At 42.3% G+C, this 22,322-nt stretch overlaps 1 protein-coding gene across 1 annotated transcript; it reads right to left on the reverse strand.

Moving 5' to 3' along the window:
- Positions 1 to 3,639: 3,639 nt before the first annotated feature.
- LOC138899004 (uncharacterized) lies at positions 3,640 to 3,990 on the reverse strand. Its single transcript, XM_070185115.1, has one exon. It carries the CDS (start codon positions 3,988 to 3,990, stop codon positions 3,640 to 3,642), a length of 351 nt encoding a protein of 116 aa, XP_070041216.1.
- Between the last annotated feature and the right edge of the window lie 18,332 nt (positions 3,991 to 22,322).

Below are 22,322 nucleotides of genomic sequence, written 5' to 3' on the forward strand. Positions count from 1 at the left end.
AAAATATACGATATAACATCACTCCCCCCTTGGGAACATTCGTCCTCGAATGTTTACTCTTAGAGACTTTAGAAAATTTTGCCAGAGTATCCTTCGTACACTAGGTTAAAACCAACCTGCACGCAGCCAGAAATCATACTATGCATGCCACACATGGCCAATCTTTATAAATAGCAACAATTTGCCTCACCGACCGTAAATCATAAATATTGAAAGTGAAAAAAATAAAAGATTACCTGATGACCTGCTAGCCTAAATAGAGCTATGTTGTAGCGTCCCATCTCGAACCATATCTTCAGTTTGAAATAGGTGCGGGTATTTAGACTTCATTTCTCCCTCCGATTCCCACGTCATCTCTTCTACATTCTTGCTCCTCCATAAAACCTTTACGGAAGCTACCTCCTTATTTCGTAGCTTGAGGATTTGTCGATCTAGGATGGCAACTGGAATTAACTTGTATGACAAGTCCTCTGTAATCTGTACATCATCCGTGGGCACCACTCGGGTAGGATCGCCAATGCACTTCCGTAGCATAGATACGTGAAAAATCAGATGGACAGACTCCAATTCTGAGGGCAACTCTAACTCATAAGCTACTTGGCCCACTCTCCGAATGATCCTATAAGGCCCAATATACCGCGGGCTAAGCTTGACTTTTTTGCCAAAACTCATCACGCCCTTCATAGGTGATACCTTTAAGAATACCCAGTCATCAATCCTGAACTCTAAGCCTCGTCGCCGCACGTCAGAATATGACTTCTGACGACTCTGAGCTATCAACAGTCGCTCACGGATAAGCTTTACTTTCTCTATGGTTTGCTGAACCAGGTCTGGCCCATGTAACCCAGATTCTCCAACATCAAACCACCCTATAGGAGATCTGCACTTACGCCCATACAAAGCCTCATACGGAGCCATCTGGATACTGGAGTGGTAACTGTTATTATATGCAAACTCGATAAGAGGTAGATGTTCATCCCAACTTATTTAAAAATCTAACACACATACTCGTAACATATCCTCGAGCATCTGGATTGTGCGCTTGGCTTGTCCATCAGTCTGTGGATGAAAAGATGTGCTGAGATTCACCTGAGTCCCTAGACCTCTCTAAAATGACATCCAAAAATGTGCTATAAACTGAGCCCCACGGTCAGATATAATAGAAACCGGTACTCCGTGTAGCTGCACTATCTCCTTAATATATAACTTTGCATAATCTTCTGCTGTATATGTAGATCTGACCGGTAGGAAGTGAGCTGATTTCGTGAGCCTATCGACTATCGCCCAATAGAGGTAAACCCGTGATAAAGTCCATGTTTATCGCCTCCCATTTCCATGTCGGGATCTCTATAGTCTGCATTAGCCCTCCGGGCTTCTAGTGCTTTACCTTGCTGGAAACTAGTACATTGGGTGAAAAACTTAGCAATGTTCTTCTTCATATCATTCCACCAGTACATATCCTTAATGTCATGATACATCTTCGTCGATCCAGGATGTATGGAATACCATGAATAATGTGCCTCTAACATAATCCTGTCTCGTAGCCCTGCTACATCTGGAACACACAAACGACACCTGTATCTGAGAACCCCATCTCCTTTGAGCTCTAACAATGGCTTCTTCTGCTGCGGAACTCGCTCTCTCAACTCCACCAACTCTGGGTCCTCGTACTGCCATTCCTTGACTTCAGCTATGAGGGATGATTTTGCAGTGTTTTGGAGTACAACTCCACCATCCTCAGAATCTACTAACCGAACCCCCAACGAAGCCAATTGATGAATCTCTCTAGCTAATTGTCTTTTCTTGGGCTCTACATGTGCTAAGCTACCCATAGATCGGCGACTTAAGGCATTTGCTACAACATTAGCTTTCCCTGGATGGTAGAGAATGTTAACATCATAATCTTTCAATAACTCAAGCCATCGCCTCTTTCGCAAATTCAACTCTTTCTTCTTGAAGATATATTGTAGGCTTTTATGATCAGTAAATACATCAACATGAACACCATATAAATAATGCCGCCATATCTTAAGTGCATGGACAACCGCAGCTAACTCGAGGTCGTGGGTCGGATAAGTCCTCTCGTGCTTCCTCAACTGCCTTGAAGCATATGCAATTACCCTCCCATGTTGCATCAAGACACATCCTAACCCGCCACCTGATGCATCACAATACACGGCATAACCCTCTAGACCCTATGGAAGTGTTAGAACTCGAGCTGAGGTCAACTTGTTCTTAAGCTCTTGGAAACTCTGCTCACAAGCCTCTGTCCATTGAAACTTAGTTTCTTTCTGTGTCAACTTCGTCAATGGTGCCGAAAGGGAAGAAAAACCCTCTACGAACCTCCGATAGTATCCTGCTAAGCCTAGAAAGCTACGAACCTCTCTCGGAGTGGTAGGTCTAGGCCAAGATTTCACAGCCTCAATCTTCTGAGTGTACACCTTTATACCTTCATCTGATACAATATGCCCCAAGAATGCTACAGACTTCAACCAGAACTCACATTTAGAAAACGCAGCATACAACTTACGATCACTGAGGGTTTGGAGTACCGCTCGTAGTAATGTAACCTTTCTCCAACAAATCTTTTAACTGCTCCTTGAACTCCTTCAATTCGGTAGGTGCCATTTTTTATGAAGGGACGGATATTGGTTGAGTTCCTGGAAGCTAATCGATGCTAAAATCAATCTCTCGCTCTGGAGGAATACCTGGAAGCTCATCTTGAAACACATCTGCATACCCTTTGACTATGGGAATAGACTGAAGTGTAGGTATCTCAGCATCTGCATCTCTAACTCGCACAATATGATAAATGCACCCTTTTGCGATCATTTTCCTTGCCTTCAGATAGGAAATAAACCTACCTCTGGGTGTTGCTGTATTACCTACCAATTCAAGGACTAGCTCATCCAAAAAATGAAATCTGGCTATCTTTGCTCGGCAGTCAACTGTGGCATAGCAAGCTACCAACCAGTCCATGCCCATGATAGCATATAATCCATCATCTCTAGCTCAACTAGGTCAGTTGAAGTCTGACGACTACAAATTGTCACCGTACAACCTCGGTAAACTCGTCTAGCAATAATCGATTCTCCGACAGGTGTAGATACCGCAAAAGGATCACTTAGTATTTCAGGCACTATACCAAACTTCCTCGTGACAAATGGGGTAATATACGATAAAGTAGATCATGGGTCTATCAAAGCATAAGCATCGTGAGAGAAAATGGTTAATATACCTGTCACAATGTCTGGTGCAGACTCCTGGAACCTCTACCTCTTCCTCGACCTCTACCAGCCGAAGACTGAGATCGCGCCCTGAAGGATGCACAGACATAAATGATCCTGTTGCTGAACTCGCTAGTTTTGCCATTCCCCCAGAATCTCTATTTGGGCAATCTCGCATCATATGCCCCGGACGCCCACATGTATAACAAGCATCAGAACCTGCTCGGCATTGGCCCAAGTGTCCTCTACCACAGATGTAACACCGTGGAGGAAATGACCATGTCTGCGCAGAACCTCACTGTCGCTGCAAACCCGACACTCGTGAGCTCTCACCTGGTCCTGACTGAGTATAGCGGTCATACCTGTAACACTGTAACTGAGGTGGCGGAGGCCTAGGTGGTCATACGAAGTACTAGGTCCTATAACTACCCTGAGATTGCTCCTGAGACTTGGGAAAGCTCATCCTCTTACGTTGCCCTTGCTCAGCCCTCTCTGTACCTTGATGCCGATGCCTACCCCTTTCTATATTCTGGGCGAATGCCTGAATCCGGGAGATATCCATACTATCCTGCAATGCAGCGGTGGCATATGCCTGGATTAACTCTGGGGATAACCCTGCTATTAACCTATGAATCTTGTCCCGTATAGTAGCAACTATGGATGGTGTATATCTGGCCAATGAGTCAAAATGGAGACTATACTGTCGAACACTCATATTACCCTGCTTGAGGGCTAGAAACTGATCGACTCGAGCCTGTCGCATCTCCTGTGGTAAGTACTGGTCAAGGAAGGCATCTAAAAAATTCTCCCAAATAGCTGGAGGTGCATCACGTCCCCTGGACCTCTCCCATCCCTCGTACCAAAGGATGGCTATATCTCGGAGTGAAAAAGCTGCTAGCTCAAGTGCCTCTTTCTCCGTGGCATGCATAACACGAAAGAACCTGTGAAGTTGATCTATGAAATCCTGCGGGTCCTCCCTCTGATCTGTCCCCGTGAACTCAGGGGGACTCAAAGAAATAAACTCTCAAACCCTTAAACTCCCAGACCCCTCAGAAGTTCCTGCACTAGCTGATGCCCTAGCCTGCTGCTGGGTAGCTACCAACTGTGTCAACAAATGCACCACACTTCTCAAGTCCTGATCTGATGGAAGTGGAGGGGGAACTGTATGTGCGGTTTCCCTAGGAATCTCCGCAGTTAGTGGAGGAGCCGGTAATGGCTGAGTAGGGGTCTCGCCTTGAGCCTCAGACTGGGCCCCATCTACTGGGGGTAACTTGCTGGTCCCCTCACCTGCTGCTGTATCTCTCCTCTGGCTAGTCGTAGTCTTCCTAGTCAATGTCATTTTTGCACGCAAACACCAACATATACGTTTAATTAAAATTTCCTATAACTCAGTTCTATAGCACGATTTAGATTTCAAAGAAGGGTAACCAACTCCTAAATGCCCTGTAGTTCCCTGCTTATATAATGTGGTGCACAACACATCTAAAAACAAGACCCTACTAGACACGGCTGGTAGACTCCCTAGGATAGAACTGCTCTAATACCAAGTTTGTCACGCCCCGAACCTAGAAGCGAGACCAGCACCCGGTGCCTTACCTAACCTAGCGTACCAAATTGCGACTAAGGGACTCTGAACATATAATGTCATACTTTGGCCATGGGGCCACCTTGCAAGATAATTTGCGAAGCAAAATATAAAACTGAATGGAAACTAGCGCTAACTAAACATCAATATAAAGCTAGGACGACAAGTCCGTCATAGCTACTACAGCTAACAAACCACCAAATTATACATACCAGGCCTACCAACCTAACATACTACACTAACCAACAGGATATGTCTACAAGCCTCTACTGATAGATGTACTGTGATCGTAACAGGGGCCCGACCTACCCATAACATATATACAGATATACATAAGATGTACACAAAACTCTAGACCTAGCAACTCCGAAAGATTTGGAGCTTACCAATCAGGATGAACTCGGGAAACACCTACAGAGGAGGTCTACCCGTCTGTCTGTCTGAACCTGCACGCATGAAATGCAGCGCCCCCAGAAAAGGGATGTCAGTACGAAATAATGTACCGAGTATATAAGGCAATAAAATAACTGAAAGCTGAAACTGAACTGATAATATGATAACTGAAATTAACTGGGAGTCAAAGATGGTCTGGAGATATACTTACCTGCTGATACTTACTCAACTCTCTTAATATATTAAGTAAAATAAATGTCCGGCCCTATAGGGCATAGAACGTGTAACTGCTCCGCCGTAGTATGCTCGCTCATAGGCGCTCGGCCATACTAGGCTCAGTATCTTGGCCATTATGGGCTCGCTCATAGGAGCTCGGCCACAGTAGGCTTGGTATATAACTTACCATCTGATCAGAGGTCGCCCAATAGGGGCCTGCCCACCGATTATTGCTCAATGGTGGTGCAAAGACTATAATACTGTATATATATATATAGACCCTCTGCTCTCTTGACTGAATAAAGACAAAACTAAACTGAATATGAAGTCTCGATAAGGAATAATAATGTAACTTATGAGACTAGAATAATGTGGATAAATTCATAAATACGAACTTCTCTTTATGTCTCATTATTAACACATGTAGCTACGAGATCATGCCAAAATGAAGGAAGGGCTTAGCCTTAACATACCTTATGACAATCTTTCTAATCACCAAGTTTAACTCACCTCTTCGCACCTTAATCTACAAGAATGATAATAATACTATCGTTAAGTTACGAAAGGTACAACTATCGCACAACGAACGACAAACTTATTTTGTATAAAAACGGGCAGCATCTCCCCTATAATCCTTACTTCCTCCAAATTCAAGATAACACCAACAATACAAGAACAGAACAGTAACAACATATATACATCATTTTCCAGCCCTATATACGCCATCAAATACTACAAAATAGCCCAACACACCCCAATCTCTTCATACACAAAATGACCACCGTAGTAGTGTCAAACGACCCGGAAATGTTATGACGAACGACCATCCAACCACCCTATATTTATGTGGTGTCTCTACACCCCCTTCCTCCTTAAAAACTCTACAAAACAGTAGTAAAACATGCAGCCCAACAGCAACACAAAATAGTCCACAAAACAGTCCGTTACAAGTGAATAACTCGAATTCACGGCTTCCGATCACTGTCCCATTAGTTATTACAAGTATAGAACGACTTACCATGAATTTATAGAAGAAAAACTGGATGAAAGATAGCAGTAAAATCACCTTATTTGGTGGATAACTCAGCTCCTATCTTGGTTCTTCAAACTCTAGGTTTTACCTCTAATTAGAAGTTGAAAGGGAGAGAAAATCAATTAGAGTTTGTAGGAAATTTTTTGGGAGGATTCTTTGCAGAGCTTATGTCTGGTTATTATGCTCTATTTTAAGTCTAATATATGAAGAAAATAGGCCTTTAAAAGGCCTCTTTGGACGACCTGAAATGGCCCATTTTTGGGCTTTCATTTAAGCAAGTAGGTGACACACCTACTTGTCACCTTGCAGCTTGCGCAGTATCGAAACAATACCCATATCTCTCTACTCTGATGTTGTATTGACAAACGGTTTAATGAGTTGGACTCATAGATCTTTAATTTGATGGGTGGAACACCCCATAACTCTAAGTATATTGGGAGAAAATTGCAGTTACATTTGACCCAAAGTTTCAGTAAAACTTATGAATGTAACTTGTGATGACTTTCATCGACTTTTGTTCCACAACTCGCTTGACTTCAAAACATAATACACGGATGTCATACGACTAATATAAATCATAACATAATCTCCTTATCATGTTAATCACCCTAGTATCACCCCAAAGGTACATGTTATAACATTCCCAACTTGTCGACTTTCGACGAAACATTGTTTTATTCAATTGCTTTAGCTTCTGAACTGTCCAACCCTCTTTGTACTTGTTGTTCATGAACTTCAATATTTGTAACATCAGAGGTAACATGATTAACTTACTTTATATACTTTTAAATATTATCTCATTTTTGGTCCTACATTAATTTTCTTACGACGCATTTTTACGTACGAAAATATAGGGTGTAATAGATAATGGAACTCAACAAGAAGACAATCCACAAAATAACAACTCCAAGTAAGTGTAATTCAACAATAAAAGGGGTAACTAGACCCCAAGGGAGGTAGCAACTTCAACTAAAGCATATAATTGCAATTACAATAATAAAGAATAGAACAAATGATAACAATGTCAATTAGAGTATGTGAGAGTAAATTTAACAATGAAAGATAAAACATGTTATAACAAGTTCAATTAAATGCATGGAAGTCTAAACCGGTCAAAATACCACATAAAGCTTGTGTACACACTCTTCATCTCATGTACACGTCTTCCACATAGTAATATTAATACAGTCAACCCAAATCCTAAGGGGTAGTTCCCCCACAAAAAGTTAGGACAGATACTACTTACCTCAACTTGGCCAGATCAACCCTCAAAAATGGCTTTTCCCCAAAATATGTCCTCCACATGGCTTAAATCTAACCAAAAATGACTTAATATTATCAAACAATGCAAGAGAAACCAATTACAATAGATAAAGCTTCCCATTTCCCTAAAAGTCAACAAAAGTCAACTCTCGGACCCACCCGGTCAAATCCCAGGTCCAAGGGTAGATTATGACTACCCATAATATCACGAGTCCATATATGTGTTTTGTTTTCAAATCCGAGTCCAAATCAACTCTCAAAACCCAAATTCTCATTTTTCAAAACATTGACAAAAATCCCCCAAACTTCCTCTTTGATTCTCATAAATTTGATGTTAAATCTAAGATATAATCATGAAATATAGTTGGAAATTGATTAGAATCACTTACCCAATGATTGTAGATGAAAATCTCATCTCCAAGTCACCTCCTATTGAGTCTAGGGTTCTAAAATGAGAGAAAATGAGATGAAATCCCGACTTTTCACCCTTTCGATCAATTGCAGATGGGTTCGCAATTGCAAAGAAAATCTCGCAGATGCGGCTACTGACAACCTAAGAGGAACTTCGCAAATGCGACAAAATACATCGCAAATGCAATCCTACCCAGACAAGCCCATCTTTACAATTGCGAGTTAGGCGTCACAATTGCGATACCGGGACCTCACTTGTTCACTTCGCAATTGCAAGGCTGATGCTCGCAATTGCGACATCAGAGACACCAACACACCAGCAACCTGTTTTCAGTCTGAACCTTTTTGAAACATGTCCGAAACTCACCCGAGACCTCAGGGCTCCAAACCAAACAAGCACACAAGTCTAAAAATATCATAAGAACTCGCTCGCGTGATCAAAACACAAAAACAACATCTAGAACTACCAATCGGACATCAAAATGAATGAATCTCAAAGAAAAGTTCAAGAACCTCTAGAAAAGTTCAAGAACCTCTAGAATTGCAACCAAGGGTCCGAACTCTATCAAACCAACTCCAAATGGAACCAAATTTTGCAAAAAAGTTCCAAATATCAAAGGGACCTGTCCCAAGTCCCAAAACCAAATTCTGAATCCTATAGCCAAAAGTCAACTCTACGGTCAAACTTCTAATCGTCAAATTTTCAACTTTTGACAAAACAATACAAATCAAGCTACAAACCTCTGAATTTGATTTTCGGCATATGTCTAATTCCTAAATAACGATACGAACCTATCAGAGCCATCAAGACTCCGTTCCAAGGTCATTTTCACAAAAGACAAACTTTGGTCATCATATCTTAACTTTGGCTTCTACACCAAGACTCAAAGGGTCCAAATCAACCCAAAACCTTCTAGGACCGAAATCAATCAACCCCGCAAGTCATAAATTTACAAATACACATATATGAAGCATCAAAAGGGGAAATAGGGCTCGAATACACAAAATGACCGGTTGGGTCGTTACATTCCCCCCTTTTAAAACAAACGTTCGTCCTCAAGCGTGCATAAAGACATACCTATAGTGAAAAAAAGGTGAGGATAATGACTCTGTATGTCGTGCTCGGTCTCCCAGGTCGCCTCCTTGACCGGATGACCCCTCCATTGAACCTTCACTGACGCAATGTTCTTTGACCTCAGCTTTTGGACCTTCCTGTCAAAGATAGACACTGGCTCCTCAACATAAGTGAAATACTTATCCAATTGGACTGAGATGAAATCTAATACATGGTAAGGATCACCATAATACTTCCTCAACATGGAAACATGGAACACCGGGTGGACTGCCGATGGGCTGGGTTGCAATGCAAGCTTGTAGGTCCCCTCACCAACTCTCTCAAGAATTTCAAAAGGACCAATATACCTAGGGATTAACTTGCCCTTTTTCCCAAACCTCATCACACCCTTAATGGGTGAAACCCAAAGAAAAACACTCTCTCCCACCATAAATGCTACATCACGAGCCCTTCGATCAGCATAACTCTTCTATCTAGATTGTGATGTACGAAACCAATCCTGAATCAACTTGACTTTCTCCAAAGCATCCCGAATCAAATCAGTGCCCAACAATGTAGCCTCTCCCGTCTCAAACCAACCAACTAGAGAACACCACCGCCTCCCATATAAGGCCTCATAAGGAATCATCTGAATACTTTTCTGGTAGCTGTTCTTGTAGGAAAACTCTAGAAGTGATAGATACTGATACCATGAACCTCCAAAATTCATAACACAGGCACATAGCATGTCCTCAAATATCTGAATAGTGCGCTCGGACTGTCCATCTGTTTGGAGATGAAATGTCGTGCTCAGCTCGACCCGTATGCCTAACTCATGTTGCACGGCTCTCCAAAAATACAATGTGAACTGCGTGCCTCAATTGGAGATAATGGAAACCGGCACGCCATGGAGACGAACAATAGGTGGTTACCACTGAAATGGAATGTGCCGATTTGGTCAGCCTATCCACAATAACCCATACTACATCAAATATCTTCAAAGTCTGTGGGAGCCTAACAACGAAATCCATGGTAATATGCTCCTATTTCCACTCGGGGATCTCAATTCTCTGAAGCAAATCGCCCAGCCTTTGATTCTCGCACTTCACATGCAGACAGTTCAAGCAAGCACCGAGCCACATACTCTACTATATCTTTCTTCATTTTTATCCACCAATAGTGTTACCTCAAATCCTGATACATTTTAGCGACACCTAGATGAATGGAATACCGCGAACAGTGGGCCTCCTTGAGAATAAACTCACACAACCGATCCACATTGGGCACACATATCCGGCCTTGCATCCGTAACACTCCATCATCTCAAATAGAAACGTACTTAGCATCGTCGTGCTGCAACGCATCCTTAAGGACAAGCAAATGGGGGTCGTCATACTGACGCTCTCTCATGCGCTCATACAAAGAAGACCGAGAACCATGCAAATAAGAACCCTGATGGGCTCCAAAACATCCAATCTCACGAACTGGTTGGCCAAGCCCTGAACACCATGGATAGTGGCCTCTTTGCTGCCGGTAGATATGCCAGACTGGCCATACTCTCGGACTTTCCACTCAAGGCATCGACCACCACATTGGCCTTCCCCGAATGATACAGAAGAGTGATATCATAGTCCTTTAGCAACTTCAACCATCTCCGCTACCGCAAATTAAGGTCCTTCTGCTTGAATAAATGTTGGATGCTCCGATGGTCGGTATATACCTCATATGGGACGTCGTAGATATAGTGCCTCCAAATCTTCAATGCATGAACAATTGCTGCCAATTATAAGTCATGGACAGCGTAATTCTTCTCATGAACCAACAACCATCGAGACACGTAGGAAATTACCTTACCATCTTACATCAACTTCGCACCATGCCCAATATGCGACGCATCACAATACACAGTGTAATACCCTAAACACATAGGAAACACCAACACTGGGCTGTAGTCAAAGCTGTCTTGAGCTTTTAAAAGCTGACCTCACACTCCTCGGACCATCTGAAAGGAACACCCTTCTGGGTCAATCTAGTCAAAGGTGCAACAATGGGTGAGAAACCCTCTACGAAATGACGGTAATATCCGGCCAAGCCAAGGAATCTCCTAAACTCAGTAGCTGAAGACGGTCTGGGCCAACTTTGAACTCCCTCAATCTTCTTTGGATCTACCTTGATCCCCTCACTAGACACCACATGACCCAAAATACCACTGAAATAAGCCAGAACTCACACTAGGAGAATTTTGCATATAACTTCTTCTCCCTCAATGTGGAGCACAATCCTCAAATGCTGCTCATTATCCTCTCGGCTACGAGAATATACCAAGATGTTTTCAATAAACACAATAATGAACGAGTCGAGATATGGCTGGAATACACTGTTCATCAGATGCATAGATGCTGTTGGGGCGTTGTTCAACCCAAATAACATCTCTAGAATCTCGTAGTGGCCATACCGAGTCCTGAAAGCAGTCTTCGGAATATCAAAATCCCAAATTTTAAGCTGATGATACCTTGACCGCAAACCAATCTTCAAGATCACTCTGGCACCCAGAAGCTGGTAAAACAAGTCATCAATACGCGGCAATGGGTACCTATTCTTCACTATAACCTTGTTCAACTGCCTATAATCAATGAACATCCACAAAATACCATCCTTTCTTCTTCACAAATAAAACCGTATCATCCCAAGGTGAAATACTATGCCAGATAAAGTCCTTATCAAGCAACTCTTACAGTTGTTCCTTTAACTCCTTCAATTACACTGGTGCCATACGATATGGTGGAATAGAAATGGGCTTAGTGCCCGGCAGTAGGTCAATACCAAAATTGATCTCTCTATCGAGCGGTATTCCTGGAAGGTCTGCGGGGAACACATCTGGGAAATCTTTCACTACCAAAACTGACTCAACGATAGGAGTATCAGCACTGACATCCTTCACAAAGGCTATATATGCTTCACACCCCTTCTCAAAAATCCGTCGTGCCTTAAGGAAGGATACAACCTTGATAGGAATATAATCCAATGTACCCCTCCACTCCAAACACGACAAACCTGGCATAGCAAGTTCACAGTCTCGTCATGACAATCCAGAATAGTGTGATAGGGTGACAACCAATCCATGCCGAAGATCATGTCAAAGTCTACCATATTGAGCAGCAATAGATCAACTCTAGTCTCATAAACACCAATAACAACTAAACACGACCAATAAATACGGTCTACAACAATATAATCTCCCACAGGCATGAACACATATACATGATCACTCAAAGAATCACGTGAAATGTCCAAATACGGAGCAAAGTAAGATGATACATATGAAAAAATGGTTCCCGGATCAAATAAGACTGATGCATCCCTTTGACAAATCGGAACCATATATGTGATGACTCCGATGCAAGCGCCTCCATCCTACCAGGAAAAGCATAAAAATGTGCATGGCCTCCCTCTCTAGGGCAAACCCTACCCACCTGACCTCCACCCCTAGCTAGTGCGGCAGGTGGAGTGGCAACATGAGCACCAACTATGGCCTGCGAACCCTGTGGACCTTGTGGAATCTGTGAAGCCTGTGTGGTCTATGGAGGTGCACCCCTCTTGAGTCTGGGGTAGACCCTTACCATATGTCTGGTAACACCACATTCAAAACAAGCTCTCGGTGGGCGTGGCTGTTGAAACTTACCCTGGCCTGGTCGGCAAGACTGACCATTGAAGGCACCATGCGCAGGAGGTGCACTGGACAGTAGCTGAGCAAAATGGGCAACCTGAGACCTCGGAATAGATGGAGCATCACTATTAGCTGGAAGTGCTGAATGAACTGGGCGGCTCACATAGGCTCTTCCATGACGGGCTGCAACTATAGCGCGGGCATCACTATATCCTCCCGAATCTCGAGGCCTCTTGGCCTCCCTGTCCTCTCTATCTTGGCCCTGCATACATGGACTGCCGGGTGGACCGCCGATGGGCTGGGTGATAATGCAAGCTTGTAGGCCACCTCATCACTTTTCTGAACTGGGGAAGGAGAAAGAAAGGAAGGTCTAGCTATTCGATTGATTTACTTTTTATTGCCCCGTCTCAAGGATCTCAAAACGACCAATATACCTAGGGCTCAATTTGTCCTTTTTCCTGAACCTCATCACACCCTTCATGGGTGAAAATAGAAGCAAAACCACCCTCTCTCCCACCATTAATGCTACATCACGAGCCCTCTGATCAGCATAACTCTTCAGTACGAAATCGATCCTGAATCAACTTGACTTTCTCCAAGGCATCCCGTACCAAGTCAGTGCCCAACAACCTAGCCTCTCCTAACTCAAACCAACCAACTGGAGAATGACATCGCTTCCCATATAAGGCCTCATAAGGAACCATCTGAATACTTGTTTGGTAGTTGTTGTTGTAGGCGAACTCTAGGAGCGATAGAAACTGATCCCATGAACCTCTGAAATCCATAACACAGGCATATAGCATGTCATCCAAGATCTGAATTGTGCGCTCGGACAGCCCGCTTGTTTGGGGATGAAATACAATACTTAGCTTGACCTGTGTGCCTAACTCACACTACAGGCTCTCTAGAAATGCGATGTGAACTGCATGCCTCAATTGGAGATAATGGACACCCGCACGCCATGTAGACAAACAATAGGTGGTCACCACCAAAATGGAAAGTGCCGATTTGGTCAGCCTATCCCCAATAACTCATACTGCGTCATATTTACACTCCTATTTCCACTCAGGGATCTCAATTCTCTGATGCAAATTGCCCAGCCTTTGTTGCTCGTACTTCACCTGCTGACAAATCAAGCACCGAGACACCTACTATACTATATCTTTCTTCATTCTTCTCCACCAATAGTGTTGCCTCAAATCCGGATACATCTTTGTGACACCTAGATGAATGGAATACCGCGAATTGTGGGCATCCTTAAGAATCAACTCACACAACCCATCCATATTGGGCACACATTTCCGGCCTTGTATCCGTAACACCCCATTACCTCAAATAGAAAACTCCTTGACATCGCCGTGTTGCACCGCGTCCTTAAGGACAAGCAAATGGGGGTCGTCGTACCGATGCTCTCTCATGCGCTCATACAAAGAAGACCGAGAAATATGCAAGCAAGAACCCTGCTGGGCTCTAAAACATCCAATCTCATGAACTGGTTGGCCAAGGTCTGAGCATCCATGGCTAGTGGCCTCTCTGATGCCGGTAGATATGCTAGACTGGTCATACTCTTGGCCATTCTACTCAAGGCATCGGCCACCACATTGGCCTTCCTCGAAAAGTACAGAATAATGATATTATAGTCTTTTAGGAACTCCAACCATCTCCGCTACCGCAAATTGAGGTATTTCTACTTGAACACATGCTGGAGGTTCCGATGGTCGGTATAGACCTCACGTGGGACATCGTACATATAGTGCCTCCAAATCTTCAATGCATGAACAATAGCTGCCAATTCTAAGTCACGGACAGGGTAATTCTTCTCATGAACTTTCAGTCACCGAGGCACTTAGGCAATTACCCTACCATCTTACATCAGCTCCGCGCCATGCCCAACACACGACGGATTACAATACACAGTGTAAGACCCCGAAAAGATAGGCAACACCAATATTGTGGCTGTAGTCAAAGCAGTATTGAGATTTTGAAAGCACACCTCATACTCCTTGGACCATCTGAAAGGAACACCCTTCTAGGTCAATCTAGTCAAAGGTGCAGCAATGGATGAGAAACCCTCTACGAAATTGCGATAATATCCGGCCAAGCCAAGGAAACTCCAAAACTCGGTGACTGAAGATGGTCTGGGCCAACTCCGAATTGCCTCAATCTTCTTCGGATCTACCTTTGTCCCCTCACTATACACCACATGACCCAAAAACACCACTGAATCAAGTTAGAACTCACACTTGGAGAATTTTGCATATAACTTCTTCTCCCATAAAAAGGGAGCATGATCCTCAAATTCTTCTCATGATCCTCCAGGCTATGAGAATATACCAAGATGTTGTCAATAAACATGATGATGAATGAGATAAGATGTGGCTAGAATTGTCAAGCCCCGACCTCGGGGTGTGCGACCGACACTCAACCGAGATACCCCAGTCAAGCAAGCCTTTACAATACCTTCTAACCAACTCACCCATGAATAAAGAGAAGAATACATTTCATTAATTAGACAGTAAGAGGTCATGTGAATGACACCAGTTCATTTCCATTAGTTACGCCATTGACAAGTCTCCAAAATAGTACGTTGTAGAATCATAGTTAAAGTGGAACAAATTATACTATTACAATATTTTTAGTTTAACCTTCCCAACAATAGATACAACCCACACTATGTCTACGGAGCCTCTAATAGGAACAAAAGAGTGCTATGATAGTGTCAACAACAAGGCCCCGACTATACTTCAAAACGCTATGTACAAAGGATAAGGGATACAGGATCCCGCAATGAAGTGGGGCTCACCAAGTCAGCCAAGGAGAGGGTGTGCTGCTATCACTGATCAATACCACCTGCTATGGAACCACCTGCATCCATTAAAGATGCATCACCCCCGGTAAAAAGGAATGTTAGTACATATGGAATAGTACTAGTATGTAAAACTAAACACCCTCTCAAAAGAACAAGTAACAGTAAACGGAGAATAAAACATGGAATCAATAAGAGACTCAAACAGTATCAAGGTGTCAAGTTAGGGGAAAGGTAAATTTCAAGTAAGTTTTTGTAATTTAAGTTGGGAGATCTTCAGCACCGATACACCACTGTATTTTAGCACAGAGTCCGATCTCAGCCCGACCGGCTAAGCCGTCTCACCCCGAGACATACACTCACAATACCATCATGTGTGCGGCATGGCATCCGATCTCAACCTGACATGCTAAGCTGTCTCACCACAATATCGTGTGGGTCGACATCACATCACATCTCGCTAGTAATAATCTCATCCCATTTAAGGGGAAACATCTCAACACACCAATATCATCCCATATAAGGGGAAACAATCTCATAACATTATCATGGGGATTTACCCGTCAATCACTCCTACACAGTGTAGTTTCATTGTTAGGTTGTTCCGACCTACCCTTCCTCGGTGGCTAAACGATACTCCCAAGGTATTTGTTATAAAAAGGATTTACCACTCATTTCATATTCTTTTACATGTCATTCATTTTATTGGAACCATTGGCCATAACGCACTGTGATTCTTGGCACATTGGCAGCACATCATATTTCATGTTCTCTTCTTTCACTTTCAAATACATCATGGATAATCAACGCCAAGGTCTTTCTAGTTAAGACTTTAAACACATATTTGAGCAATTAAGGATCATAGGCACATGTGATTTCTTACACAGTTGACATGATATCTTTCATTAGAATCATGCTTTTAAATCATAACGTAATAACACACAGCCCATACTTAAATCACATTCTCAATAGTGACTCAACATAACAAGAATACTTGGAATACATATTGAACGCATATTTATTTTGACACAAGGCGTATTTGGAATAATCAATTTACAATAAGCATCACGGGACTTACAATTCTAAGAGAAGAGTTTAGCCAACATACCTTGCCTCTAGCTTTTTAAATTACTACAATATTCCAAAAATCTTAGCCACTTCGATCTATTTAGAGATATAGCAAAATTGAACAAAAATTATGAAGGAGTTCATAGTTCCATCCCACTTGAGCATTTTATCAAACACTAGGTGTGCATAAAGGTTTCAAGGTCCTCCTATGGTGGATTCTTTCATCCCACTACCCAAAGTTTATCCAAATGAGCTCAACAATCTTCACACTACCCTTGATGGTACATGCATGTAAAATAAACAACACCCACACCCAAGAATTGCCTGTCGTATTACCTATTTTCGGTTAAAATTATGAAATTGAGGGTTATGGAGTACAACCTTACCTCTAGGATGAAGACCTAGTGAATTCTTAAACTTTGAGCAAGAATTGATGAATGATGAGCTAGGAACTTCCCCTCTCACTCTATGACATTCCCTCTCTCTATAAATATAAGTTTTAACCTTCTAAAATGATCCCTAAGGCTGTTTTATAAGAATGCGGTCGGGTTCAAAAATTAGAAAAAATGAAGCCCAGATGCAGATCTGCAGTCGCATATGCGACCGCATAACACTTCTGCGGTTCGCAAAATGAACCGCATAATGGCCCTCCGGAACTGGGCACCCCTGCCTTACTCTGCGACCGGTTTGCGGTCTGCAGAGATATTCTACGGTCGCATAATGCACCGCAATACTTTCCTCTGGGATTTTTGTGCTGGATCTGCAAGGGGTTATGCGGCCAGCAAAATGATTATGTGATCGCACAATGGACCGCATAATGGTCCAAAATATTTACCCTACAATCATCAACACATAAGCCTGCTTCGGCACCACGAAACCCCAAGTTTTATGTAAAATTTTAAGGGGGCCTTATATCCTCCCCCACTTAAGATCATTCGTCCTCAAATGAGGGCCAAAATCAGCCATTAGAAACCAATGTAACTCAGCTGCTATAACACACCAACAGTTATAACTTTTGACTAACTCCCCAAATTTCTGAAGTTTTTGCCAGAGTTTCCCATGTAACTGGGCCTATCCACCTGTCAGAGAATCACAAAAACCAACCCTAACAACATATACATGAACCAATGACGTAACATAACATAAAAACAACGGCAATCGTGGCCTCACGAGCAGTATATCACCAAAAAGGAACACACATAACGTCAAATGTACAAATGATACATAGTTCATAAAAAGTAAACTCTTAATATTTTCATAGAACACAACGTTATAAATGCATGACTATTCAAACAAATGAGGGTATTTCTTCTTTATTTCTTCCTCGGCCTCCCAGGTGGCCTCATCGACTTGTTGGTTTCGCTATAACACTTTCACGGAGGAAATATCTTTATTTCTAAACTTTCAAACTTTCCTATCAAGAATGGCAATTAGAATTTCTTCATAAGTTAATTCTTCCTTAACCTCGATAGTCTCAACCGGAATAATAAGCGACGGATCTCCAACCACTTTCTTCAACATGGACACGTGGAATACCGGGTGCACTAAAGAGATCTCTGGAGGTAGTTCTTGTATGTAAGCCACCTGACCGATCCTGTGAATAATTCTATACGGCCCAACATACATTGGACTCAATTTCCCTATCACGCCCCAAACTCAGGGAGCGCGACCGGCGCTCAACCGAGAGAACGCGGCTGAGCAAGCCTATTAGACTTACTTCTACCCAAACTCATCCATGAACAAAGAGGAGATGTACTCCATTAATCAATCATTAAAAAGACTTTATTAATAACTTCCTTTTCATTTCCATTAGTAGCTTCATTCATAACTTCCAAAATATTATGAGTTTATAGAATTAATAAAAAATATAATTTCCAAGTACCAACATTTCTAGTTCAATTCCCAACATCAACCATAACCCACAACCTGTCTACGGAGCCTCTAAATACAATAGAAGAGTAATATGGAAATGCCGGCAACAAGGCCCCGGTTATACCTCAAAACACTGTACATGAGAAGCAAAAGATACATGACCCCGAAATGAAATGGGGCTCACCAAATCAGCTGAAAAGAGTGTACTGCTATCACTGATCAATGCCGCCTGCTGAAGAACCACACGCATCCATTAAAGATGCAGTGCCCCAGAAAAAAGGACATTAGTACTGTCGAATAGCACTAGTATGTATAACTAAAAATCCTCTTTCAAAATAGAATGACCATATGAGAAATGGCAACACATAGAAACAACAAGGCATAATCAACAATATCGAAACGTCCAGTTAAAACATAATAATTTCCAAAATACAAACTTCATATATAATTTTGGTTTGGAGATCATTAGAACCGATATACCACCGTCTTTGTTAGCACGGAGTCCGATCATGCCCGACCGGCTAGGCCATCTCCCCACGAAAAATGTGGTTTAACATGTGATGCTAAAGAAAGTTGTTACCAAGAGTAGTACCACCATATGCGTAATATGGCGTCTGATTTCCAGCCGATCAACTAGGCCGCCTTCCCAGATATGTCGTGTGGGTTGACTTTTTCAATCCACAAAGGTTCCAGTTTAATCCCAATTAAGGGGAATAATATCACAATCCACCCCTACACCGGCACGTGTAGTTTCAGGTGTGGGCCTTATGACCCACCCTTCCTCGGTATTGCTAATGATGCTCCCAAAAATAGTTTTGATTTGATTTGCCAACAGAAATATCATAAATACAATTGTACTCACCTCAACATCTTTCCCATTGTATGAATTCTCATTAGTATTCCCAGTCATTCACAACGACAATATTTCCTTGGCTCATTAGGCCATTTACAAGATTCTTTATTCTTGGCACAATGGCCGTATTTCATATTCCACACTTTCACCTCTTTCAATTTCAAAGATCATCATCAAGTATCAACATATAGGATATTTTAAAAATCATATACTTTAAATCCATTTGAAATGGAAACTTCAATCACAAATGATTTCTTCCCAAAGAATGAAGCATACCAACCAACAATAGAAATACACCTGAAAAATCATAAACAGTCAATACACCATTTACTCTTGCAATACTCTCCCCCAGAAATGACATTGTACAATTTCAACACATGAGTATATAGAACTCAAATCACACTGGATATATTTATAAATCAAAGCATTAGTTAAAGCAGTCACTAATGGGCATTAATTTAGTACAAAAACTTTTAGACAATTCTATCTTTCATTGAAACACGACTCAAAGACATAACCTTTGAATACGTAACCCACACTTTGAAACTTACAGAAACATTATGGAATTCAATTCAAAGAGAGAAAGTTTAGCCAACATACCTCAATCGCGCTTCTTTAGACTCTACAATTATCCGAAACCCTTAGCAACCTCAATCTATTTTAGCAATATATAAATTGAACCCAAAATTAGGAAAACGTTCATGGTTCTAGTACCCATGAAGTATCACACTAATACCCCATTATAGCTATGTTTGAAATTAAGATCTGGGGTGATGAAGCCTTACCTTTTAGGGTGAAGAATTTTGGTTCTCTACTTGAATATTTCCAAGGCTTTGAGTGTTGGTTGAAGATAATTTGATGAAAATTAGGCCCTCCCTCTAGAACCCTCTCTCTCTCAGACTAGAAATATCAGAAATGAGCTTCAAAATAGACTAAAGGGGTGTTTTAAGGGAATAAGGGTCAGGTTTTAAATTAAAAAATGGGTGCCCCGACACAGGTCTGCGGTCGCATATGGGACCGCATAATGGTTATTTGTTCCCCAAAGTGACCACAGAAATGCCCCTCAGGGGCCTGCACTTTCGGCCTAGGTATGCGATCAGTATGCGGTCTACATACTCGTTCGGCGGTCGCATAATGCACCGCAGAACTCCCTCCGCAAAAACCCAAGAGGGATTATGCAACCGATATGCGGTCCACATATCGATTATGGGGTCGCATAATGGACCGCAAAAACGGACCTCAAGTTGGCCAAACTTACTGCTTCACTCTGCGGCCATTATGCGGTCCGCAGAGTGATTATGCAGCCACATAATGGGCTGCATAAACGCGCTTTTCCGCCAAAAAATTTTCTTTACTTTCCGGTGCATTGTTTAACCCAAAAAGTCCGAACCATAAGCCTACTCCGGCACCACGAAACCTTGAATTCATTTGCAAAAATTACGGGGCTTTACACTGAAATACTTCAAAATTTTCTGGGGTGTTACATTCCAATTCTTACCAAACCGCATTACCCACTTCATGGGGGAAACCTTGAACAATACCCAATCATCCTCTTGGAACTCCAAATTCCTACGACATATATCTGAATAGGACTTCTGGAGACTCTGGGCAGTTATTAACCGTTCTGTAATAATCTTAACCTTCTCTATAGCCTGATGCACGAGGTCTGGCCCTATCAACTTCGCTTCCGTAATCTCGAACCACCCAATAGGAGATCTACATCTCCTACCATATAAAGCCTCGAACGGTGCCTTCTAAATACTAGCGTGATAACTGTTGTTGTAGGCAAACTCTATGAGCAGCAAATGATCATCCCAGCTACCCTTGAAATTGAGAACATAAGCATGCAACATATCCTTGTGCGTCTGAATAGTCAGCTCTGCTTGCCCGTCGGTCTGTGGATGGAAAGTTGTACTCACATTTACCTGAGTACCCAACCCTTGCTAAAATGTCTTCCAAAAGTTAGTTGTGAATAGCTCCCACCGATAAGAAATGATGGAAACTGGAGTGCCATGTAGCCTGATGATTTCCTTGATATACAACTGAGCGTGCTGTTCCGCTGTGTCGGTAGACTTAAAAATGTAAAAAGTGAGATGATTTCATGAGTCGACCCACAATCACCCAAATCGAGTCAAACTTGTGAGGAGTGTGAGGTTGTCCTACCACAAAGTTCATAGTGATCATCTCCCATTTCCACATCGGAATTTCTATGTTCTATGCCAACCTACCGGGCCTTTGGTGTCTGGCCTTCACTTGCTGACAATTTGGACATCTTGTCACAAAGTCTGCTACATTCCTTTTCATATCATTCCACTAGTAGACTTTCTTAAGATCATGGTACATCTTTTAGAGCCCGAGTGCACGCAATACCTAGAAGTGTGAGCCTCGGTCATGATTATTTCACAGAGACCATCCACATTTGGAATACATAATCGCCCTTGGTACCTTAGTGTGCTATCATCCATGCCAAGAGAAAAGGCTATGGTCTTATGTTTATGAATCCCCTCCTTCAATTGTACTAACAATGGATCATTGTATTGCTTCTCCTTGACTTCCACCACAAGCGACGAATCAACCTTATTTTGCACAATCACCCCTCCTTCACTAGAGTCCACAAGATGAACTCCCAAACTAGCCACCCGATGAACCTCCTTGGCCAACGGCCTTTGATATGCCTCCAAGTGAGCCAAACTACCCATATTTCCGGCTAAAAGCATCTACCACAATATTAGCCTTCCCCGGATGATATAGGATATTGATATCGTAATCCTTGAGTAACTCAAGCCATCTTCTCTGCCTCAGATTCAATTCCTTCTATTTGAAAATATATTGAAGTATCTAATGGTCCGTGAATATATCCACAGGGACCCCATA

The sequence above is a fragment of the Nicotiana tomentosiformis genome, chromosome 9, assembly GCF_000390325.3.
Source record: "Nicotiana tomentosiformis chromosome 9, ASM39032v3, whole genome shotgun sequence".
NCBI classification, from domain to species: Eukaryota; Viridiplantae; Streptophyta; class Magnoliopsida; order Solanales; family Solanaceae; genus Nicotiana; species Nicotiana tomentosiformis.